The 25327-nt window shown below is 38.5% G+C and overlaps 1 protein-coding gene across 1 annotated transcript in view; it reads left to right on the top strand.

Annotated features, from left to right (window-relative positions):
* Positions 1-25327, top strand: part of LOC131787278 (uncharacterized) — a 29791-nt gene that overhangs the window by 139 nt on the left and 4325 nt on the right. Inside the window, exons 2-44 of the mRNA XM_066169081.1 lie at positions 275-330; positions 1378-1403; positions 1573-1663; positions 2135-2421; positions 2946-3093; positions 3340-3488; positions 3639-3725; positions 3926-4032; positions 4586-4602; positions 4824-4932; positions 5251-5385; positions 6075-6240; positions 6444-6536; positions 6622-6761; positions 7447-7513; positions 8064-8148; positions 8355-8476; positions 8596-8713; positions 8992-9084; positions 9227-9387; positions 10137-10278; positions 10652-10778; positions 11158-11374; positions 11741-11918; positions 12646-12759; positions 13076-13165; positions 13401-13523; positions 13842-13964; positions 14546-14668; positions 15433-15558; positions 15897-16019; positions 16278-16565; positions 17002-17436; positions 17815-17937; positions 18292-18417; positions 18713-18835; positions 19309-19596; positions 20125-20559; positions 22306-22428; positions 23211-23336; positions 23556-23678; positions 23791-24078; positions 24574-25008. Of these exons, the coding sequence (XP_066025178.1) occupies positions 276-330; positions 1378-1403; positions 1573-1663; positions 2135-2421; positions 2946-3093; positions 3340-3488; positions 3639-3725; positions 3926-4032; positions 4586-4602; positions 4824-4932; positions 5251-5385; positions 6075-6240; positions 6444-6536; positions 6622-6761; positions 7447-7513; positions 8064-8148; positions 8355-8476; positions 8596-8713; positions 8992-9084; positions 9227-9387; positions 10137-10278; positions 10652-10778; positions 11158-11374; positions 11741-11918; positions 12646-12759; positions 13076-13165; positions 13401-13523; positions 13842-13964; positions 14546-14668; positions 15433-15558; positions 15897-16019; positions 16278-16565; positions 17002-17436; positions 17815-17937; positions 18292-18417; positions 18713-18835; positions 19309-19596; positions 20125-20559; positions 22306-22428; positions 23211-23336; positions 23556-23678; positions 23791-24078; positions 24574-25008 (6655 nt within the window). The 5' untranslated portion in view covers position 275. The remainder of the gene's footprint in view (positions 1-274; positions 331-1377; positions 1404-1572; positions 1664-2134; positions 2422-2945; positions 3094-3339; positions 3489-3638; positions 3726-3925; positions 4033-4585; positions 4603-4823; positions 4933-5250; positions 5386-6074; positions 6241-6443; positions 6537-6621; positions 6762-7446; positions 7514-8063; positions 8149-8354; positions 8477-8595; positions 8714-8991; positions 9085-9226; positions 9388-10136; positions 10279-10651; positions 10779-11157; positions 11375-11740; positions 11919-12645; positions 12760-13075; positions 13166-13400; positions 13524-13841; positions 13965-14545; positions 14669-15432; positions 15559-15896; positions 16020-16277; positions 16566-17001; positions 17437-17814; positions 17938-18291; positions 18418-18712; positions 18836-19308; positions 19597-20124; positions 20560-22305; positions 22429-23210; positions 23337-23555; positions 23679-23790; positions 24079-24573; positions 25009-25327) is intronic.

The raw sequence follows: 25327 nt of genomic DNA on the forward strand, positions 1-25327 counted from the left end.
CTTTTGAACAGCAATATCGTGCATCAGGCTGTTGGTAATATTTTCCCAAGATTGTTCATCCTAACAACTCTATAAAGCCACCTTATGCAAAGAAGCAACTGAATCGTCTGAAATAGACTGCCTGAAAATAACCTAACTACAAGGAAAATTACTTTTGGAAGATAAACGTTTCAGTATTACATTGATTGACAATAGCATCCGGTGCCCTCTAAGATAAAAATGTATTATTTCTTTTCTAATTCATTGACTTTTGATTCTTTTTTCGTCTTCACAGGATGGAGACCACATTTACTTGGAAATTGATATTCTGTCTTTGCTTGGTCCGTGAAGGTGAATATTTCTATGTCTGCACTCTAAGAGATAATCAGACAGCACGCTGAGTGATTTCCTTGTACTTCCATTTAGCCAGCAGAGCCAGATTTCATTTTAAACTAATCTATCGCACGATAGCAATAATGACCCAACTTTTTCTCACTTAAATTTTAATCGTGTAATATTTCGATGGTTATTCTGCATTGCGTCCTTATGTTCGCATGACAACAATGTTTGATTGGTGTTTTCAAAGAACTGTGGATTTTTCACCTAAAGTTCAGTTTTAACGCTAATGTGGCTTTTATGAAGATTAGTATCAACAACATAAGTGACAAGTTGTGTTCTGAGTCTTCTAGAAACCTTTTTTTAACAAATTCAAAGAATTTTACGACGTTATTGCTAATTCATGTAAAAATCGAGTATGGTGGATCCAGGATATCCGGGGCGGATTTGTTACGTCTACAATAATGTCATTCAACAGAGATCATTTTTCAATAATTTGCTCACCATGGGAGAAGTGCACAGTATCTACTGAATCGCGGGGTACCATGTAGAGATACAGAATTGTCTAAAACGATAACAAGGACAGGATCTCGAAACAGAAGTCGTGTTTTTCCGTCTCTAGGAAGGGTATTAGAAGTTCGATATATATCGGAGATATTCGCTGTTGTATCGGTTTCATTTATTTTTATATAATAATAAAGTTCGGATATAACGCGTGCTTTCATTGGTTGAAAGAGCGTGCTCTATGATAGTATAGAACATAGAGCTGAGCTAGAGCTGTCACGCCATCTGCCAAATTGTACTATGTTTGACCTTTTCCGGAACTTCTCCCTAGCTTTTTTTTCGTTAATTGAAAGTAAAATTTTGGCACAAGCGAGCCGGCAAGTAGCAACAGAAGAACCAAAAAAATATTTTTAAAAAGGCTAGGCGCCGTAATTTACGTCTCGTGTTTCTCGCTACACTTCTTCCGTGCTCTAGCCACTTCCTGCATGCTTCACAACAGAACGAAGCACGGTCAAGGCTTCTCTATTTGTTAAATTTTATTGTCATTTTTGTTTACAGTTACAGCTGGGGCTATTTCCTATAAGGTGAGTAAAGAAAAGAACTTTTAGGTTTCATACTAATTTAATTTCAATAAAAATTCATAAATGAAACGAAAGACGCTCTTTTTTTATCGGCAGAAACCCCTCAAAAGCAGCACAGTTCAAACAAAATTTTAAATCTATTAAAAATTTTTCATCTTATTTGATTTTAAAGGAATCAAAGGAAGGATTCCCAGAGAATCTTCATCATAAAATGACTAAGAGAGAACTGGAGATCTTTTTTGGAACTGATGACCTATCACAAGGTAGTCCCATAAATTTCAAATAAAACTACTTCTAAATAAACGCAAAAAGATTTACTTTTGATAAAATGGTAGCAAAATCCATGGTTTGTTAAATGATAAAATGAAAAAATCTGCTATTGATCTAATTAAATTGTTTCTTAACCAGTTGATGAGATGTTAAGGGAACCTTTTTAGTTGAAAATTGATTTTGCAAAGGGATTTGCTCTTTCTTTTATCAGATTACTTCAGATTACGTACTCGAACACGTCACTTTTGAGATTCGAATATCACTCCTCGCGCGCCTCACTCGACAATTTGTATGGAATCAAGTCGACAAGATTACGCAAAAGTGTTCAACTATCTATCTTACTCTAGAATAAATCTTTTTACAGTATGGGTATTTTTTCATTTCTCACGTTATCGGATGAACATTACTTGTTTATCTGAATTATCTAAAGACTAAATATTTTATATACTATGAAAAATTTTCAGTACCTGAGTACGACATTAGCGAACCGTTTAAAGAGAAAACCGATGATCACCGTCAAAAGAGAAGTACTGAAGATGATAAAAAGTACTTCAAGATAAAGGCTTTTGGCGAAGAACTGCCTTTACAACTCATATTAAATCAGAAGCTTATGTCACCCGATTTTAAAGTGGAAATCAAACGAAGAGATGGGAGAACAGAGTATCAACCAGCTCCGAAAAATACTTTTTATCTTGGAAAGGTCATGTCAGAGCCCGAGTCAATGGTGGCTGTTAGTCACTCCCAGGGAGTGGTGAGAGTCATAATTTTTTTTTCATACTATTCTTCTTAATAAATTTGGCACGGTAAAATTACGAATGGCATAGTATTCCAAAATTTTTTCCCGATATTCATCAGCCGACCAAATCGCCATGAATTGAGCTTATTCGAAGCTAAATCCTGGAAATTCTCAAAGCAACCGTTACCTACCCCTAAATTTCTATTTTAAAGTAATAAAAAATATTACAGGTGTACTCACGTGACGAACCAAGGCTAACCGCGGTTTTGAAAGCTTGAGTTGAGGATACTCATGATGCTGGTCTGTATATAGGCTACTGATTCTTCAGGTTAATCACTGACAGCTGCTGTATCCACTGATATTCCTAGGTGTGAGGTGCTGTCAGAGTGACGTAAAAGATCACTCAAAACGTTACTTAGCAAGATTTAGAAACTAGCATGTCCAGTCCACTGCGCCAGTCAGTGGTTGACCCTGTTTACTATTGTTCAGAGTATACAAAATGCTAACTGATCACGACTGTTTTATGTCAATTTTTCTAGCATGGACTGATCCAGCGATCTGGTGAATCTTTATACATTCAACCGCTGCCAACTCATCTCTCGAAGCACGTCGAGTATAAAGAGATAAGTCAACCTCACCTCATTGTCAAAAGATCAATCAGAGAAAATTTAGTTTTCAGCAAGCGAGGTATATTTTGTTTTCCTCATCTAGTTGACATAATGTTTAAGAAGCTATGTTACGGTATCCTAAGTTTTCAAAGTTGTCATTCGCAGTCTGCGTTAAACGTTATCACAACCATCTACAACTATTTCATTTAGAGTTTGCTCTATTTCTTATATTTTGGATGTGGTCTCTACAAACACAAAAAGTCCATTTTAGAGAGTTATCCGCACCACAACAACTTTTATACTTATGTTACCTATTTTGTTCCAGCAGCTAAGGCAACTTCACCGAAAGGAATTTTGCGCTCCATTGAATCGTCAAACAAATACTTGGAAGCTGCTTTGGTCACAGATGAAATCACTGCTGAGAAATATGGCGAGTCCAAAATTGCATCAATTCTGCTCATCATTGGGAACATTGTGAGTTACGGGACGAAACAACTTCTTTACTCGCTTTTTACTTTCTGCGGAAAAGAAGAAGCGATAAGTAATACATTTTTGTGCGTGAAATAGCTGGCCCTAAAATTTACTGTTTAAACTCCTAAACTTACATATTTTTCTTTCCCGAAGGTCGCAGGCATGTTCCAAGATCCCAGTATTGGAAAAGTCAAAGTTACCTATGTCATAAAACGTGTCACAGTTCTAAATGCTGCAGAGGTAAGTAAAACGTTTTCATGCTTGCCTGTTTAACGTGGCGAGTACAGGTTCAACAAGCAAGCATGATTGGTAAATATAACGATATCAGTCTAAATGAGAAAGATGCGGGACTCATTTCATTTATTGGTAGTCTACTTTTTTTTGCAAAAAGACTTCGACAAAGATTTTAACAATACTGACCATTTCACTGCTTTTTCCAGCTTGGTTTGCAATCATTGAGTAATAATGGCAAAGTAATAAGACTCGAGAAATGGAACAAAGACATCGCTTATTCGGACAAAGTCGATGTCACTTCATACATATCTAGGTAAGCCTGGGAAGACAATTTAGATTAACCACTTTCTAATTAGTGAGCTGGAATCCGGGTCGAAATGTGTTCCTCCCTACCATGTATAACTCCGAAAAGGCTGTTGCTGGGTTCAAAGTCGTAACGAAGCTTTCTAGATGTTTTCGGTTTGTAAGCCGCGTTGCGTGATAAGAAATGTACTTCGGCCAAGATCTTTCCGACGAGGTATTGAGGTTAGCCACGTTTTATGAAGCGGGTTAGAATTCTTCCCTCTTTAACTCAGAAGATTCTTTAACCGAGTTTGTTCTCAGTAAGCGTAATGCTCAGTTCTCCTTTAACATTGCCCTTCTTAACACCTTAACACACACCTTCCATGAAAAGCTGGACAAGGTTCAGGAAAATGGACCGTAGGGCTTGATAGCCTAACTGAGGGCAGCATTATGGCGCATAAATTAAAGAAGCGAATTTAATACGAAGTTAACGCTGATTGCTGTGAAAAAGTCTTAATTACCATTGTTCTGTATAAGGACACGAAGTTTCTGATTACATGTCTCTTTTAATGTCATCGTTATAGATTGGTTGGATCTGGCGGTAAGTGCTATGTTTTCTGTTATTTTAAATCAGTCTAATAGCAACGTTAGGGGGTCCAGTTTCCTTGTGGTTAGCCGCTCCTTTCTAAACTTCAGATGTTATCAGATGCTGCAGTGATCACTTTCGGTCCCTAAAACAGGTTATACGATGGTACTGTGGAACCCATTAATCTCCTATTTGCGGTAAATGTGTATGCACTAAAGTTGTTTCCACACGTGCAGGTACCGCACCTTTCAAATCAATGTGCAAAAACGAAATTGGGACAGTGAACGTAAACAATGATTTGGGACTGCAATCTGCTGGAATCATTGCTCATGAAACTGGCCACAAGTAAGTTGTTAAGCCGATATAGCTCCCTCGCTGTTTGTGTCCAGTTTCCTTTGCTTTGGTTTACTATACGGCAGAATCTACATGGTAGTCGATTACGAATAATTCACTACCGTTCCGAAAAAAATGTCAGTTTTGGTAAAATCATAACATGAATGCCGACCAGACAGTAGGGTACGTAGTTTAGGCTTACAAGTACAAAACCCTATTTTAACCCTGTCGATCAATGTCATTTCATTTTTCCCTTTAATTCGATTTAACCGAGCATATTCCTCATTAGGGGTCTTACTCGTTTTAACCCATAATTTTTTTTCCCTTTAGCTTTGGCCTGGGTCACGACGGTAGTGAAAATCAATGTGAGGGAGGTACGTACATAATGGCTGCAGTCCTCCCCAATGGAATTAATGCCATGAGATGGTCGACCTGTAGTGCAGACGAAATGCAAACATTCCTCAGGTAGTGCGTTGAATATCCAACGTTTGATTCTCACGAAAAGGGACTTACAAGCCATAAGTCATCGTTCGATATTTTTTTGCTCTTCTTTTACGACAAAATATACTGAAGTCCAACTTAAGTACGTAAGGAATCGAAGGAAGGTTTGTTGATTCTGTTTGAGAACGAGGTGCTGCGTCGTAAGCAATGGACAATTCTACAAGGATTACGAGATAATTTAAAGACAGTCTTTATTGAAGGAATATTTCTTTTGTAACACCGCGCCGGACTAAAGGATTTTCTCAGCCAATGTTTTCAATATCAATAGTTTGCAATCCATTACGTGCATTTCTGCATTGATATCCTCATCCCTTTGTGTTTTCCTATGAGCTCTCGGTCTTAGTTGTTGTTGTTGCTGTTTTTTTTTCTCGATCATCTAAATGAAACAACTCGGCCAAGCGACCACTTAATAAAATGACACTTTGGCCTTTCTTTGCCCGCCAAGGTCCACATGCGAGATACCTTTTAGTTCCCATTAAATATCGTAGAAAAGACTACTAAATCCATAAAGTAAAGAGATTGGTTGCTCAAGTACGTAACTACAACTTAAATGCCACATCTTCCTATGGAAATATAAGGCACTAAAACAGACATAAATACCAGAAAATAAATACCATATCATTTTACTCATTTCCGGAACACTATTCATACAGAAGTAGCGAGTCCTCGTGTCTGGATGATGTGCCGACCGAAGTTCTTCCCACTCCCTCTCCTGATGTAGCCGACTTATCAGTCCTCCTCCCTGGTGAAATTATGGATGGAGACACGCAGTGCAAAAGTCACTATGGGGAAGCGTACAGGCGTTGCAGCCAACTAAGGGTAAATCTTTAGAGAGCTTAATTTCTCACATCGATTTAAATCTATCCTCATGAAAATTTGATCTTCTGGATGAAAAGTATTTTTTATAGTAAGGATCATTTCCTTTTGCGATTTTTTGTCGGCGGTTTAATTTGGCCTCTGTGCCCTACTTACGCGAAAGATATTTCAATGTTTTTGATTATTTTTTATCCTTTATTTCTTAGAAAAACTGCGCTTTATACTGCACTTCAGATGGCTATTCATGTATATCTCAAAGGGTTCCGGCTGCAGATGGTACGAGTTGCGGATCACGAGACGTACGTACAGATGTTGTATAAAGCGGCCTTTTATCGATCAATCGTTTTACAAATTAAATTTGATTTTGGATTTTTATTTCACCAGTGGTGCATTAAGGGAGAATGCGTCGATAATGGACGTGCGCGCGTTGATGGGGGGTGGAGTAAGTGGTCAACTTACACCCAATGTACTCGGTCCTGTGGGGGAGGGGTACAGCACAGGACAAGGACATGCACTAACCCTACGTAAGACAATTTTCTACCATTTTGTATTACTTTGGTAACTAAAATGTTGCTAACAAGCCTCGTTCTTGTCAATTTCTGTTCTGTTATCTACAACTTAACAGATACGCTGGTAAATCTCTCTGAGTTCATCATTATACAATCTTTCAGGATATCATTGGCAATAAACTGTGCAAATAAGAGGTCAACGGAATTTTAGAACTCTATTCTATGTTCTTTGTGCAGCACTTAATCGACGGAGTCATACTGGCCGTGGATTTGTTAACTCTTCAGTCTAACCTGCCTCAGTTGAACTGAGGAGTTTTTCATTAATTTTCACTTGACAATGATCGTGACAACGTCGGAGAGTTGGATTCCTTTAATATGCTATGATTTTCATGGCAGTGAATCGAACAATATGAATGGTTCAATTCTTAAAGGTTTCTGGGTTTCCAATATCTGCCGACTGTAACGATGACACTAGTGTTGTAGACAAGGTTGACAACTATAAAAGTGATTTGCGACTTACGACTTAAGTCATTCATCGGTTTTGGGTCAGTATTGTAAAAAACCGACGTAAGATTGAAAAAGTTGCCCTCGTCGGCAGCATTTTTGAAACCTTTTCATTAAAAGGCCTTCCCAGTCATGAAGTAACATACCATTGATAATTCTATTTTCTTATTGCGCGTACCTATGCACGCCATATCAGACCAAAGTACGGAGGGAAGAACTGTGACGGATCTACCATTGGTCAATGGCGAACCTGCAACTTTAGGGTAAAACAGCTTTTGCCTATATCAGTTTGATTGAATATGTAGATTAACAGGTACATCATACCGAAATATATCATGCAGTGATGGGCAGGAGTGAAAAATTAGATCTAAAATGGAGTCAAATATTTATTACTCTGGGATTTAGCCTTCCGTCTTAAACTTTTTAACCCTTATACTCCCGTGAGTGAGTGAGTGAGTGAGGCAGAATTTCTCCTGATAGTGTCAATGCAATATCAAGCAGACAAGTGATGTGAATAGAGAAAAATAGCGATCAAGGGATTTTTAGTTGATTCAATATCAAATTCTCCGAACTAACATCATAAGAATTTTATGACAGATAGTAAAGCGAATTACTGATGATATCTTAGGAGTGAAAGGGTTAAAACATGAGCTACCTAAATCTAAGAGTCTTTACTCTTAGCCCTACAAAGCAATTAATGTGATCAATATTTGTAGCCTGACTAGAAAAAAAAAATAGCAAGCGCTTTTAGTTTCAGATTATTTTAACCTTCCACTAAAACTATTACAATAGAATAATTTCATTCTCTATTAGCCATGTGCCAACGAAACGATTTCATACAGAGAGATGCAATGCAAGGTGTACAACCAAAATTTTGTGCCATACTACCTTGGGTCAGGCAAGTATTGATAGAAATAGAATCACATATTGGTAAAATGATTAGAGCAGTGTCGATCGCAATGATGTAGCCCCTAAAAGAAAATGTCAGTGCTCAGTACTCTTAAGAAATGGTAGCATAATGAAGTTTATATATTTTGGTTTCCTCTATTGGTGAATTCAGTTTTAATGATCTGGACCCAAATTAAATTTCATTTCCCTGGGCAGATCTCTGTGGACTCTACTGCCAGATTGGGAGCAGAGTCTCAAGACATGGAAAAGTCAAAGATGGAACTCGTGCAACAAAAGATGAATTTGTATTTGACGTCTGCATCAAAGGGACACGTGAGGTATTTTAGTATTTGGTAATTACCCAACTTCCCCTTTCTCCTCCCTCCCCTCCTCCCACAACCATTGGCATGAACTAATCTATGGCCAACTAAGCTGCTTATTCTTATGCTATTCTAAGCCTGTAGGTTGTGATCATTTGATGTATTCAAGGAAAAAATTTGATCGATGTGGAAAGTGTGGAGGGAAGGCAGATTCCTGCAAAGTGGAAATGGGTAGTTTTACAGAAAAGATAAAACGTAAGAATTTATGTTGATTCATTTTTTTTTTGAAGCATTGATGATGGCTGGTTACTAACGCGATCTTTGAACGTTTACTTCCCCTTCTTCTCAACATCATTGTCGTCGTCTTATGATTATTATCATTTAAAAAAACTTTTAGCATCAAGATCATTAATTATCGAATAAGTGATGCCTTTTTTTTCCCCATCGCCGAGTGTTTGAACGTTACTCTTTTAAAACCTGCTTTTCAAAATAAATTTCGACAGAGCAGTGAACCTGAATAAATTTTTTTGCAGACGTTAATGAGTCGGCCGTAATTAAGAAACTTCCTCCTGGCACAGTTTACGCCTACTTCAGAAAGAAAATCTCTAAGTCGTACAATGTACTAGGTAAGTAAGAGGGCAACATAGCCTTCAATCATGTTGAATAGCACAGAGGAGCGACATAAAATATATTTTCATAAACCGATATTTCGAAAAAGTCGAATTTTTTGTTCATTATTTGAATCAGTTTTATGATGGTGTTTTCCAGGCATTCAAGACGTGTATGGAAACTACCTTATAAATGTGCCTCATACTTACTCTAAGACAATAAAATACGCTGGAGCTACAATAACCTACAAACACGACGGAATGCAATACAGAGATTCATTGGAGATCCGTGGACCTACCACAGAGACGCTGAAAGTTGTGGTATTATACTCATGCCGATTTATTTTTAATCTACTCCTTTGCCATAAATTAAATTACAATCGCTTGCATCACGAAACCAATGAGGTCAATAATCCATCCATTCCTTAATTAGTCAAAATATTCATTCGTCAGACAATTAACTTCATGTTGGGTTGGGTTGCATCTGGTCAGTAAGTCTGGTTAGTCAGCTGGGTAAAACGTCAGTGGGTCAGTCAGCTAGCCGGCCAGTCAGTCAGTCATTCATCGAGTCAATCAGTCAATCAGTCAGTCTGAAAAAAGGTCAGTCAGTCAGCTGGTCACTAAGTAAACCAGGTAGCCACTCAGAAAATAAGACGGTCATCAAGTCAGCGTGTGTGTAAAATGTTCAGGCGATCAATCAGTTTGCCAATCAGCCAGTTAATGAGTCAGCCAGGCCAACCAGCCAGTCAGTTTTCCAGCCAATCAGCAAGTTAGTCAGTCAGCAAGTCATTCTTTAAGTCAGTCGGACAGTCATTAACTTAGCCTTTCCGTCTTTAAATCGGTGTGTTAGGCTGTCAATTCCGAACGATGGTCAGTCATTGCATGAACGGAAGTTATTATGTGTGCATCATTTTGTAAGATCACCAAAAGTAATCTATGTATTTACGTAACATAATTACTTTATTAGGGAATACAAAACGTCCATACTAAGTCTCTTGTCAACTGCATGTGCTTTAAAATTAAGAAAGCAAAAACTTGAGTCTATAGCTTTCCTGTTGTTTATCAATTAGTTCTTAAGAGTAAGGGAAGAGACTGCAGGAGTAGACTATATGTTAGAAAGGCCGCTTCTTCTCGGCGAATCTGTGGAAAATCTCTCATACCAGTGGGTGCCTATTTCGCATTGGTCAACATGTTCTGTGACCTGCGGAGGAGGTAAGATTAAAATTATCTCATGGTCTCCATTTTTTAATCAATCCATTAATTTCCTTATTTTCTGTTTGTGTAGTTACGTAGTAATGAATTAAAAAATCAGAGAAAACAAAAGAAGCTCATATAAAGCAAAAGCAGAATTATACGAAGAAAAAAATGGCCTTATTCTTCACCAGTCTATGGAAAAAGTTTAACATGCCCAAGAAAGCTGACGTATCATATCTTCAGTTATTTCCCCTTCAACTTTAAGACAGCCTGATGCTTTCAGCGAGTAGGATGCATCAAATTTAAAATTTGTCAATGAAGGACACAATAAGGTGAAAAATAACGAATTTTCCACAGAAAAACACCATGACTCATAATTCTGTCTTTGTAGGTACTCAAACTCGAGATGTGTTCTGTTTCCTCGCTCAAAATTCTTCTGTTGTCTCCGATGAAGCTTGTGGCTCACTCGCAAAACCAGCGAGCACCCAGAAATGCAACACCCAAGCGTGTGAAGCTAAGTACGAACTGAAATTGATCCCTCATGGTGACTCATAGCTCTTTATAACGTTATAAAAACTGATCAGACTGACAACTTCCTCTGACGGTATCCTGAAGATTACAGGAGAATATCCGATTATGCTATTTTGCACTGAATATATTCTCACAAAGAACAAATTTATTCATTTTTGGGCAATACTTAACTAGGCTGGCCCACTTCAGTAATAGGCCGGTTTTAATGGAAGCCTGATTATGAATCCCGAAATCAAACCTCACTCGACCTCCATGCAAGAAACCTCGTTCCCATACCAAGACAAATTACTAAAAATAGTTTAACATTTATGTTGAACTCTGAATTGATACTAGTAGTATTGTTTTTTCCATGATCTTTATATATAGATGGTACGTTGAGGAGTGGACGCCTTGTTCAAAAACGTGTGGGAGCGGTATTCAAACACGAAAAGTGATCTGTCAGCAGGAAGTGTCGTCAAAAACTGTTGTCGTAAAAAATTCAAAATGTCCGGCAATAACTAAACCAGTTCTTTCTTCGAAAAAGAGATCTTGTAATGAAATCGATTGTCCCGCTGAGTGGGTTGTGGACTCCGCCTGGTCCAAGGTAAAATGTTCACCAGTTTTGTCAGGGATGTTGTCTTAATTTCTCAACGAAAACAGAGATTGTTCGTCAAATCATTTTGACACCACCTCTTACGCGAAGGTTTGGGACAGCCAATGAGGATTTAACACTCCAAGATATTAAGATATGGATCCTGTTGTCAGATCGGGAAAGTGAAAGAATCCCTCCTGTTATATAAGATGTAATTCCTCGATAAAAGAGTAAATGTCTGCCTTGGGGACCAGACTGTTAAAGACAGCTACATTAATACCCAACTTTCCTTACAAAAGGCAATTTCATGGCAAAAACTATACGAGTGCTAAAAGTGACTAATGGCACTAAATAACTGATTTCTTCTCTTCTTCACAGTGTTCCACTACATGCAAGCCAGGCAAAATGACCAGACAAGTAGTGTGTCAAAAAATCGACCAAAGTGGGGCAACATCAACGGTGTCGGATCTTGAATGTGCCTATCGGCCCAATAAGCCAGTCACTCAGTTAGCCTGTCATGTTAACATCCCTTGCCCTGCTGAGGGGAACTCAAACGGTAAGTATACATGAAACTAATGGTAACACGGTACTCTAATTGCTGACGTCACAAACCTCTGGTTAAAATTGATGGTCAGGTTAGAAGTCTAGCTGACCTCATTATGTTGTGTTTTGGGGGCAGGACGCTTTATAATTATTATGCTTCTCTCGACGCAGTTTATTACCCATTCATGCTGGGTTCTAGCTAACTGTCGCAGGAAATCGAAAAAATGCAATGGGTGACCAATATTTAAACGGCATACCATTAAGAGGTATTTGCTGATGCGAGATGTCTCTTGCCATGGAAATTAGGATAAACGCAACTAGTTTTTAGAGTACATCTGCTGACATGAAACTCGTTTGATGATGTTTGGACACAGTATCGAACGTTTTTATTTATTTATTTATATATTTATTTTTTTAAATAAAGGAGAAACGTCTAAATGTAATCCTACTATCAAATAAATTAGGACCATCTAAAAAAGACATACAAAGATTCAACATGGAGTTCATCTAGCAGCTTTATTTACTATGATCAATCAATAATAAAAATAATGATAATTCAAAAACATCTCGATCACAATATAAGCTAATCGTGTGAAAAGTGGAAGAGATTGACTAAGGGACGACCCCGGAGGGCAATAGAGAGGGTGGTTAAAGATGTATACGCCACTTGAAATATTTGAAAACTTTCGTTTGTGCATACTGTTGAAATTTAAGTCAAAATATGTTTGTTATTCTAACAGGAAAAGGCATTTGCGATGAAGTGAACCCTTGTAAGAATGGAGGAATTTGTACTGGCAACTCTGTTAATCACCCCTGTTTGTGTCAGGCTGGTTTTACCGGTTCATACTGCGAAGGTGTGAGATGCTTCCCGTTTAATTATTTACCATTATTTGAATATTTAGGAAAACTTTAGTCGCTTTTTAATTTTAAATAGGATGTTATGAGCTAAAACCAAACGTATTGTAAAAAATGAATGCTGAATCAAATAAAGAAAAATTTTAAAAACGCAGCCAGAGAGAGATTAAATGTAAGAGGCACGATAGACCTACTGAAGCTTATGGCGAGTGCATTTCTTTGCACTGAATCGGTTGCACAAAGACTGATTATTTACACTAACTTCGAATTGTTGGGGAAAATTCGGCGAAACTTTACAACTATGTTTTTCTACAGTTAAGAGGGACCCTTGTGAAAGCAATCCGTGTGTAAATCAAGAAATCTGTTCTCCTGATGTGAATTCACCTCTTGGATACACTTGTGAAGGTAAACCATCAAGATCGTGCCAAATACAGTTTATAGCGTTGTGTTCCTGAACAATGCATGTGACTTCCACATTGCCTCTTACTGCTCAATAAGAGGCAATGATACTGACGAACCGTTTGAGGAGGTTCAAGGAATTGCTCAAAGCTTACTGCAATGAGCCATTATCTCGTTAAAGAGGATTCACAGTAGCTCCTAAGGTTTGAAATAATTTATACTTTCTATTTTTACTGGTTAGAGCCAAGTTATCCATGCGATAGCAGCCCATGTTACAATGATGGTGTTTGTGTAAATGACAAAGTAGACTCTTCAAAATACCATTGCCAATGTCCTCCCTGGATAACTGGAACTAACTGTGAAGGTTTGTGAGCCGTATCTGTGCTATTGTCTGAATCTTTTCTTTCATAATATGAAGAAAACTAACAATCCTAGCCATATGGTATCAATAAAACTTTCATAATCAATCAATTTAAGGTTGTCAATATTTTTAATTTTGAAATCTTAAAATCTCCATAGCTCTCCAGAAAAATACTAAAATAAATCCAAAATTTGTCTCAAATTTATTATTTCTGGTATCACCTAAATATATTGTTTGGCCCTTTACACCAAGAGCTAATTGTTTACTCTCCTGTAATCTTATAAAATGAAGGCTGTGTTTACTATTCTTTCAACTCGTTAGTTTTGTCGAGTGCATGTGATTCCAGCCCGTGTGTCAACGATGGTTACTGTAGCAGTGATCCAGCCAAACCATCTGAGTATAAATGTGCTTGCAGTGAATGGTTCAAGGGAAAAAATTGTGAAGGTAGGATAGACATAATACCGAAGCTTGAGCGTATGTTAATGTTAAGTCATGGTTTTCCTCACGCCACGTCGCTATTTTATTTGCAGCTATGTTAAATTTTAAAAAAAGATTCGGTAGTTAGATGCATGGTTAAGTCCTTCCAATCTGGATCGAGAGGGGTTTGGTTCGAACCATGACCGGGTAGTCGTGTTGCGTCCCTGGGCAATAGACTTCACTCTCTCAGTGTCTTTCCATCAACGAAAAGAGATTGATCTGAAAACCAATTTTTAGGTCAGTCTAATAAGGGTTTACTTGCAATTAACTAACATCCCTTATGCCATGAAAGCTATTAAAGCTATGATTGCCAGGAGAAGTTCCACAGTAACAGAGCACTTTCAGTGAAAGTATATCATTATTAGACGATCAGTTCGATCGATTAACTGCTTTTTCCCGGTTATTTATTACTTCTTTGTCTTAGCGCCCTTTTGGTATATTGATATCTGAGTGAAAATTTCCCTTCAGCTCGACGGTCATCTGACTTTGGTCCTACAACCCGACGGTAATTGCCTTAGCAATGCTGTTTCGTTCTTTCTCCTCTGCAGTTCAAATCTTCCCATGTGATAGCAAACCTTGCGTTAATGGTGGATCATGCAGTAACGATCCAAGTGACATCTCAAAATATCACTGCAAGTGTCCCAAATGGTTTGTTGGAGACAAATGTCAAGGTAACAGTATTAATATGTAGTTACAATAAACTGTTCAATAATGGCCGCATCATTAATTAATCCACTGTCCACAAAAATGTGAAGACGTAAAACGATTCACTTGTCAACTGTTGGCCGACTGCGCGCAAATCGAGCATCAGCTCCGGCTGATATGCTTATAAAAAGCTTTCGATTTCCATTAAGATAAACAGATGGAGCAGAACAATTTATGTCATGGTCACTCATCCCATTCAATTCTCTTTCAAGTTATGGTCATGCCCTCTCCCTTTTCTCCTTTTCATCATTTCTCATACCATCGCGCAGAATGCCTATCGTTCTCGAGACATTTACTGGCGAAAAAATTTTTAGATCTGTAGTATTAGCTACGAAGCGTGCACAAGCTGGTTTTATTGGTCGTGATTTTGTGTCCCTACCTTCACAGGGAACATTGTCATAACTTATTAACTTGTCAGGGTGGAGTTAGGCCGCTTAAGAGTGATTGTTTGTGCTATTATTTCGTTTCATCACACATCTACCCCAGGGGCCTTAAAAGCTGGCTATCCAAATACTTAAGCTTACCAAAGGCCGTATGCGGTTGAATTTCTGCTAGAGGCAATTGCATGCCAAAATCTTGTTGAAATTTGTAAAATCAACAATCTTGGATGTCCATCTCTCCTGCCAACCATGCAACAACAAATCTCAAACTAATTGTTGCTTTGGCACTAGTTATCAACCAAGAAAATTAAATAAAAGAAAGAAATGGAAATAAAGTTTTTACTTTCTAGACAAACAAACAATATGTGACGCAGCTAATCCGTGCAGGAACGGAGGGACTTGTAAAAGCAGTTTAGATAATCCTGCAGAGTACAGTTGTGAATGTGGAGACTGGTTCCTTGGAAAAGACTGTGAAGGTGAGCTGAAATAATCTTTGATCTTTGGTTTTTTATGTGTGTGTGTTTGTGATAATTACCATGACGTCCCCATGAATAATTTCCATTTCCTGTAAGGAACTACCGCAAGCCCTTTCATTGTTGATCTTTAATTTTTTTCAAAATTTTTTTTGTGGTATTATGGTTTTTCATCTTGTGGGTATTCCCTTCAAAACGTTTATGAATCATTTCCATATGCTGAGCGGTAGATTTTCCACATTTTTTTTCAGTGCATAACAATAAGGAAGGCCCTCCTTACTAGGGAAAATCTATGTTGTTGAATATGCCAGCAAGCAGTTTTGGAATCTTTATTTTTTCAGTCCAAAGGTATCCGTGTGACAACAAACCCTGTGTGAATGGAGCCACCTGTAGTAATGACGATCAAGATGTTTCATTGTATCACTGTCACTGCACCGACGGCTACAGCGGGAAAAACTGTCAGGGTAGGAGGTTTTTCGAAAACTACCAACTACATACGTAAATCATTTTGTTCCACGATCGATATTTTCCGTCCAAATTAAAAACCTGGGTTTATGTATTGCTTTAGATTATATTTTCAATGAGAAAAGGTGGGACGTTACATCACTGAAAAACACCAAATGAAAATTCAAGAGATACATCCTCTCCACGCTTAAATCCTCGGTAACTGACTGAAATAGAAAAAAAAAGTGACCATGAAACCTTTCACAAATTGTTTTCAGTTCCCAAGTTCAGAGAAATTGCCTGTTTCAGCACTGGTTCTAGCCTCCTCTCTGACATACTTGGTGACTTTAAGTCCCAGGTTGCAGATGAAAAGCATCAGGAAGTAATAGGTGCATGCGCTGAGTTGGCGTTTGATAAAGGCTACAAGTTCTTTGCACTGGGATATAATGGCGTATGTCGATCAGGACCGAACGCCCGCGATGAGTACCACAAAGAAGGTGCCACTAGTGATAGCAATTGTCCGAATGGCATCGGCATCAATAAACGTATTGCTGTTTACACATTTGGTAAGTTCCACGTTGATAATATTTGTTCAAAACTTTAATAAAAATATATTGACAATTAATAATATGATCATAGAGGAAAAAAACGACAATAAAAAACGACGGGTACAACACATTTGTGACATTTGAAACGCTAATATGATCAAGGAGGCGTCTGAGAAAGAAAAGCAACAATGAGATCACAAAAAAAGAATGCGATTGTGTGCATGAATCAAGGATCGACAATAAGTCAGTCGATCAATGAATAAAACTATGCAAGATAAGCAAGATGAGATTACTTTGTCAATGTAAGCCTGAGGATCCATTGTAACCTGCATGACATTAAGTCCAAAAGGAGGAAACAACTAAAAGACTTGAGAAAACTATACACAAAAATCATTGCGTTGTACTTACCGGATAATTAAAGGTAGATAAATGTTCATGTTACTTTTGCTTTCAGAATTAATCCCAAAGCAAATTAGTCTAGGATGTTTTCAAGAGAAAAAGTCAGCTCGGCTTCTTAATATAAAGTTCGGAAGTTTCTCGAGCTCGTACGATGCACAGGACCCTTACGCTATGGTCATCAGATGCGCGCACCTCGCCAGAGACATGGACTATGAATACTTTGCAGTACAGAACTCTGGGGACTGTCGCACCGATGCAAAAATAGTTGACAACTACAAAACCTATGGAGAAGCCTTGCCGGATAAGTGCCAGGGAGGGGTGGGTGCATCATTGACCAATTTTGTATATCGGCTAAGACCGGCGTTTAGTGGTCCAAACGTGTGCGATACCGTCCCGTGTAAGAACGAGCGTACGTGCGTGGTACATTTCAGCGATCCGAATAGGTACCGCTGTGAATGTGGCGATTGGTTCACGGGAAATAATTGCGAAGGTAAGGTCGTTATAAAAAATTGTACAAACATACAATTGTAAACAAAAGGGGAAAAAAAGAAAACACAAAGGGTTCATGATTTGGCGTTTGTTTATTGCCCAACAATCGGCAAAGTTCACAAAATACTAAATAAGCCAAGTTAAACAAATAGAGAACAAGAGTGTTTTAAAAAGATGGATTGCCTGTTACGGTTTTTTGATCCAACGAGTTTATTCAGTTTTTGGGAGGTCTTCACTGTCAACCATTAAGGGAGAAAACAGAATCTTGTCAGTTTTAGGAAACATTAATCTCAGACTCAGTAAATGAAATTCAAACGCTTCATCGAGCATTCTTTATCTGCCGGAAACACTAATATCATATTTTCATTTCTCTCCGCAGTTCAAATTTACCCGTGCGACAGCAAACCTTGCTTAAATGGCGCCACTTGTAACAACGATCCCAAAGACATCTCCAAATACAAGTGCAAATGCGCAGCCTGGTTTACTGGAACAAACTGTGAAGGTAAAAAAAATAGGGACCCCAGGTTGTTGTGTTGAAATGAAATCTTAATCTTAATCCGGGATTGCATTGCTTATGCAACATAATCGGCCCATAAACTTGTGCGACACTCTCAGCCAATCTTATGGAAAACTTAACGCAATCACGACTTGGTTACCCGCGTTTTCCTGCGGAAGGCTGTTGGCTTATTTGTATTATGAGTTTTATTTCGCTCTGAAGAGTATTTCCTTTCTTCCGTTGGGCTGTAATAATTACTTTGGTTTTGCTTCTACGACACTAAATCGAAAAGTGCTGTAACAGTACAAAACCTTCTGTATTGTGCCATGCAAGAGCAACATCTTTTAAATTTTATTGTAGTTGCTCAAACAATTTGTGATACTGATAAACCGTGTCTAAATGGAGGGCAATGTTCAAGTTCCTCAAGCAAGCCGCACAAATATTCGTGTGACTGCGGAGACTGGTTCAAAGGAATTAATTGTCAAGGCAAGTTCAGATTTTTTTCCATACAGATACTTTCTACTATGGGCACAGTGAGTTACGTTCAAGAATTATTGTGGTAGATGCCAAGAGAGAAAAACTGCTCTGCCGAGGTGGCCAACGCCCATGTATCGCTTATTTTTTGGCATAGTTTCCTGATGCTTTATTTTTTTTTAGTGTGGTAGTCTATAAAAGAGGCGTAGAACCTTTCATTTAATTGCTTACCTTTTGAGTAAAAAGGAGTCGAAATAAATTAAGAATGAATGTGCTCTATGATAGCGCCTTGGAAATTTTTTTTTAGTTCGATTGTTCCCGTGTGACAACAAACCCTGTGTGAACGGAGCCACCTGTAGTAATGACGACCAAGATGTTTCATTGTATCACTGCCACTGTACTGATGGATACAGCGGGAAAAACTGTCAAGGTAGGAAGTTGCTAACCATTTTGATTCCTTGAAGAATTCACCGACTACATACTTTCCAACGGTGAAGACACAAGCAGATTGAGATAAGACATAGCTCAGCATCACGTTATAACTTTAAGCAACGTAATAACCATCAAGCTAAAATTTTTAGTTTCTAATAAAACAGTGAAATAATATGGCACCAAAAAATTATTTTAACTTATTTATTTCTGCAACGATTACAAAATTTTGGGGCGCAAATCCCGAGTGCGTTGCTTGGAGGTGAATAGAAAAGGATCTTCGTAGTTTGAGTAGCCAATCAAAGCACGCCTTCAGTCAACGCTGTCTTCTGTTTTAATAAATACTTAAGTGTCATGTCTACAGGTAGGAAGTCTGACCGCCGGATCTCATCCTAATTTCTTTAAATCAAGAGACAATGAGTATTACTAACCCTTCATCATAAACTATCAATGTGATATGCAATCTTTTCTCAGTCCCTACATTTAGCAAAATCGCCTGCTTTAACACTGGTTCCAGTTTCCTCCCTGACATACTCGGTGACTTTAAGTCTCAAGTCGAAAATAATAAACAGCAAGAGGTTATCAGTGCATGCGCTGAGTTGGCGTTTGATAAAGGCTACAGGTTCTTTGCACTGGGATATAATAGCTTATGTCGATCAGGACCAAACGTAAGGGATGAGTACCACAAAGAGGGCGCCACCAGTGATAACAACTGTCCGAATGGCATCGGTGTTAATAAACGTATTGCTGTGTATACATTTGGTAAGTCACTCGCAGAGGATAAAATAAACTGTTCTGTCAATGTGGACTTCAACTGATATCGCTGCATGGATACAAAATGCACCAAAAAAAAGTCGCCAAAAGTTTTTAGAGATCTTGTAGATCTCTTATAGAGATAAATAACTAAGGTCCCTTTACTGACTTCGTGAAGTAGGTTGTGATTCTAAATAGTCGCTTCGACTACCCACTGCAAATGTCAATTTACAAGGCGATGTCTCATTGCCCATAACGCATAGTGCTTCAATGTGATTGACTATTTTTAGGACCTCGGTCTTACTGGCGACGGCATGTTTGCGGTGGATTGATACTAACAATTATCTAAATTTTCCGATCAATTTTTTGGCGTTGACTAACACTTTTGATTGTCAAGAATTCTATGAATCATAAGCTGAGGCTTTGGCTAAGCAGTGAGATGAACATATATTCATATGGGTCTTATTTAATCAACTAATTATTTCGTTTCTGGATAAAAGCTAGGAAACATTTTTCAAATCCCTTTGTGTTCTACAGAGTTACTTCCAAAGCAAATTAGTCTGGGATGTTTTAAAGACAAAAAGTCATCTCGACTACTTAATATAAAGTTTGGGAGTTTCTCGAGTTCATATGATGCACAGAATCCATACGAGATGGTCATCAGATGTGCTCACCTCGCCCGAGATATGGACTATGAATACTTTGCAGTGCAGAGCTCTGGCGACTGTCGAACAGACTTAGATATTGTCGAAAACTACAAAACCTATGGGGAGGCCTCTCCAGACAAGTGCCAGGGAGGAGTGGGTGCATCACAAACCAACTACGTATACAGGCTGAGACCTGCTTTTACTGGTCCAAACGTGTGCGATACTGTACCATGCAAGAACGGAGGGACATGCGTGGTGCATTTTAATGATCCGGATAAGTACTACTGCGAGTGCGGCAGTTTTTTTCATGGAGAGAAATGTGAAAGTGAGTATTCCAGACAATGGAGGAAAAATAAAAAACGCTAATCCAAATTAGTTCAATTTTATTGACGGCACTAACGGGCTGACCCACTGATTGTCTAACTGACTGATTCTGATTGGCAAATTGCTTGACTGACAGAGAGACCGACTGAGTGGCTTAACTAAGGATTTGATTAAATATTGTTGTCTCTAAGGAACTCTTTATATAACAAGTGGACAGGCCTCGACGACATCTGAAACCTCCTATTATTATCATTCCCATAATAAGCAATTATTATGCCGAGGTCTGAGTTATCTGCCAGAACCGAAGTCTGAGGCAGATAACACACGAGGTTCAATAACTCATGATATCATGCAAACACGGAATTCAATAATTATCTTATCATACATATTTTACACAATTATTGATATGGTTAACATTATTTTCCTTTACGTACCGTTAACTACTGATCTCAACTCAGCAATTTCTTCTGCCTTTGCCTTTCAGGAGCAGTAAAAACGTAAACGTGTAACTTTATGGCTTCCGATATCTTTATTTGAAAGTCTATCATGATCCAATGTCAAATGATTTTTTCTTTTATATAGTCAATATCCTGAAGAGTGCGTAGAGAGATCAGTATTGGTGTTAGGAATTTATGGACAATAATAAAATGATGTGCAAAGATAGTTTCTAATCTGTTACCTTTGATGAGAAGAAGATCCTGCTCGTTACATTTTTGGAATTTTAAGCCCAGCCGCGACGTGAATAGAAAATGAAAGTATTCATCTAACGTAAAGATCGGCATTGAAAGTCCAACGAAGAATCTAATAGAAATATTGCATACTGTCATAAGTTCATTCTGTCTGGCTTACGGTTTTCATAACTTCAATCTGCAAAAGGGGAAATAGAGGTGGTATGCATTAAGTTACAGCAGTTTCCCTCTTTAGCCTGGGATTTGCAAACTTTTTTTATAGAGAAAAAAAGCGAAATTCGATTTATATGGGGGTGCAGAATTGTAAATTTTATTTTCGAACTTTAAAATCCATAAGTGAGGGCACGAGGCCGATATTCGTGTAGAACGAGGAAACAAACTTGATATTCCCCCCCGACCCAATGCATTTCTCAGCTGGTTCCTAACTAGAAATGAAAAAAGGAAATGATTACGATAGTCACCAATCAAATGTCCTGAACGAGATCGAGATAAATCAGCTTGCCTCTTTACGACACGGAAATTATCAACACCATTTACATAGCTACAGGATTCTAATAAAAAGGGAAATAACAATATAAAAGAATTCCAAGAGAGAGAAGCAAATCCTGCCCCGTCTGTTTTCGCCACGTCGTGCAATTCCTTTCCAAGTCCTTTTCATAAAAAAAGCTCGAGTAGGCTTGAGGAGTGCGCTTTTTGATGGGTAATGAGACCGCATGTGAGCGGAAATGACTTATAATCGCTAGCTGGTTGTCGAACCCATCTCAATTTGGTGTAACTTTTATCGATCACTCGTGATCTTCGCCCCCGTGTCAAATATATTAAATTAGACTCAAGAGTTTAGATCTTCTGCATACAATGCCCTCATCTATACTCAACTCCAACAGCTGTTTAAACACTCGCGTCCTAGGTATAATTGAGATCTTTGTCATGATAAGTCCCCGTATATATGCGCATGTCTACTGCCGGCTTCCTTAATACCTCAAATCTTTTAGCAAATTTCAAAGCTTTGTAGATGTCATTTTCAGCACATTGAATATTGTTTGTTTGCTTTTTTTCAGATCAAATATTCCCGTGCGACAGCAATCCATGCCAAAATGGCGCCACTTGTAAAAACGATCCTAAAGACATTTCCAAATACAACTGTCAGTGTGCAAACTGGTTCACTGGGATAAACTGTCAAGGTAATTGTAACGTTAAGTCCGCTTATTTTACTTAAAATTTAGAATACATGGGTCATTCCTAAACTAATGTTTAAGGTACCCAACTAATATTAAAGGCCCCGTTAGCTCCAAGGGTGAATAACGCTTTGCACTAGATAAATCTCTTGGCGGATAGTACGGTACATTATTCTGCTGGGACACTTATCCGCGTGATCCATAGCAAGTTATGGCGCAATCTGTCCTTTGAACAACTGGCCCGCTATAATAGATTTCAATGGTCAGAATAAATCAATACAGGAATACAGGCTCCGTTAGCTCGAAGGGTGGATAACGCTATGTAATAGATAAATCTCTTGGCGGATAGTGCAGTAAATGTTTCTGTTGGGACACTTGTCCACTAGATCGACAGCAATTATTCCTTGAACAACTTTCCTCTTATAATAGATTTTAAAGGTCAAAATATAGGAAGTCTAATACGAATATTGGTTTTCCCTTTCAATGGCATCATTTTTATTATGTAAGACCCTCGTTACTTTGCAATGTAACAATGCACTTTTCATACAGGGAACGATTCCAGCGGTTAAGTCTAAAAAAATGCCTTATCCGGCAGAAATCAGTTTGTCCACGTGGTACAGTGTGCTCGGATTTTTCTTTAAATTAGAATTCTGACAGATGTTATGAAACAAATTTTCCTCAAATATCTTTCAAGTGCAACTCCGTCTATGAATCTCTAAATTGTAAACCGTTCGAAATTTTACGCTTTCTTATATCAGTTCCATCTTTATGGCGATGATTTTTTTCAGTTGCGCAGACCATTTGTGATACTGATAAACCATGCCTTAATGGATTGAACTGTTCAAGTAACACAAGCAGCCCTGATCAATACAATTGTGATTGCGGAGACTGGTTCAAAGGCAAGAATTGCGAAGGTATTTTTTTAAGACTCGTTTCGTCTCCTATATAATGACCTACAATCCTGTTACAGTTTAGCCGCTGTGTGAATACCTCCTTTTGAAATATGAAACTGTTCGAAGTTAAACTGCTTAAATAAAAGAATTGAAATTATCATCAGTGTTATAAATAGTTCTCAATGAATATGTCGCCTGCCACGAAAGTCTCATAGCTTTATGTTTATTCCATTGTCACAGTTCGTTTATTCCCGTGTGACAACAAACCCTGTTTGAACGGAGCCACCTGTGCCAATGACGATGAAGATGTATCATTGTATCACTGTCACTGTACTGACGGCTACAGCGGGAAAAACTGTCAAGGTAGGACAAAAAATTCCCATCTGTCCAATGCTTTTTGTATAGTCAGCGCACATGTGCTGATTACGGTGGTTCTAGGTTGGCTAATCGGCAAGGATATGTCATCTCTTCCTAGTTCCTATTTACAGCAAAATTGCCTGCTTTAACACCGGTTCCAGTTCCCTCCCTGACATACTCGGTGACTTTAAGTCCCAAGTCGCAGAAAATAAGCATCAAGGGGTTATCAGCGCATGTGCTGAGTTAGCGTTTGATGAAGGCTACAAGTTCTTCGCACTGGGATATAATGGCATATGTAGATCGGGACCGAACGCCCGGGATGACTACCACAAAGAAAGCGCCACCAGTGATATCAATTGTCCGAATGGCATCGGTGTCAATAAACGTATTGCAGTCTACACCTTCGGTGAGTTATTTCTTTCAAGATTGACTTTTGATCGGTTTCTATAGCAATGTAATTTTATTGCCACCTAGCAAGCTCCATTCATGGGTCGCCGAGTTGCAACGCAGAAAATCTTCATGATAAAAAACAGTGAACTCTTATGTTAACCATCTCAAAAACAGGTAACTGTCAATGAGAATAAAGCTGCATTCTTTAGCCTGTCCAGGTCCGATCATTGACTGTAGTTATTTCTGTATCTTGTATACTTTTCCTACTAGATAGTCTTTGATTCCGGCTTGCCTTGCAGAAACCACTCCCAAAACGAATATCTCTTGGATGTTTCAAGGATTAGTTTGATAAAAGTTACCTCGACTGCTCAAAATTGAACCTAGCAGTTTCCTTATTGACACGATGTATTGAACCCGAAGATCATCAGAGGCGTCCATCTTACACATCTAAAATTGCGCTGACCTTACTGAATAACTGTATCTCAGTGTTAATATTTACTTTTACTTTCAGAAATACTTCCAAAGCAGATTAGTCTGGGATGTTTTAACGAGAAAAAGTCATCTCGACTTCTGAACGTAAAGTTTGGAAGTTTCTCGACCTCGTACGATGCACAGAATCCATACGAGATGGTCATCAGATGCGCGCACCTCGCCCGAGATATGGACTATGAGTATTTTGCAGTGCAGGACTTTGGCGACTGTCGCACAGATGTAAAATTAGTTGAAAATTATAAATCCTATGGAGAAGCCTCCCCAGACAAGTGCCAGGGAGGGGTGGGTGCATCCCAAACCAACTACGTATACCGATTGAGACCAGCGTTTACTGGCCCGAACGTGTGCGATACTGTACCATGCAAGAACGGGGGAACCTGCGTGGTGCACTTCAGTGATTCCAGCAGGTACTATTGTAATTGCGGAGAATGGTTTGTTGGTAATTACTGCGGAGGTAAGATATGTGAAGTATTTCAGGTGGGGTAAATAAAAACTGTAGGTAGACTCTTCCCCCACTTCCTCAGTGACCTCTTTCTCAGGATATCAGAAATATTTGAAATGGCATATTTTTTCGATCAAGCCTTTTCCTTCCAAATCTTTAACCTCTGACTTTCGCCATTCCTGCCGAGGTTCATGCTTGTTTTTTAGGTCAGGTAACGTCTGTGTCAAGAGGCCAACCCAGCCAATTTTCATCCCGGTTTCCATAGAATTAAGCAAGTAGATAGATGGTATGTTATGGGTTACCCCAACATATCATCAGACTACCCTCACAA

The sequence above is a fragment of the Pocillopora verrucosa genome, chromosome 6 (genome assembly GCF_036669915.1).
Source record: "Pocillopora verrucosa isolate sample1 chromosome 6, ASM3666991v2, whole genome shotgun sequence".
In the NCBI taxonomy this organism is placed as follows: Eukaryota; Metazoa; Cnidaria; class Anthozoa; order Scleractinia; family Pocilloporidae; genus Pocillopora; species Pocillopora verrucosa.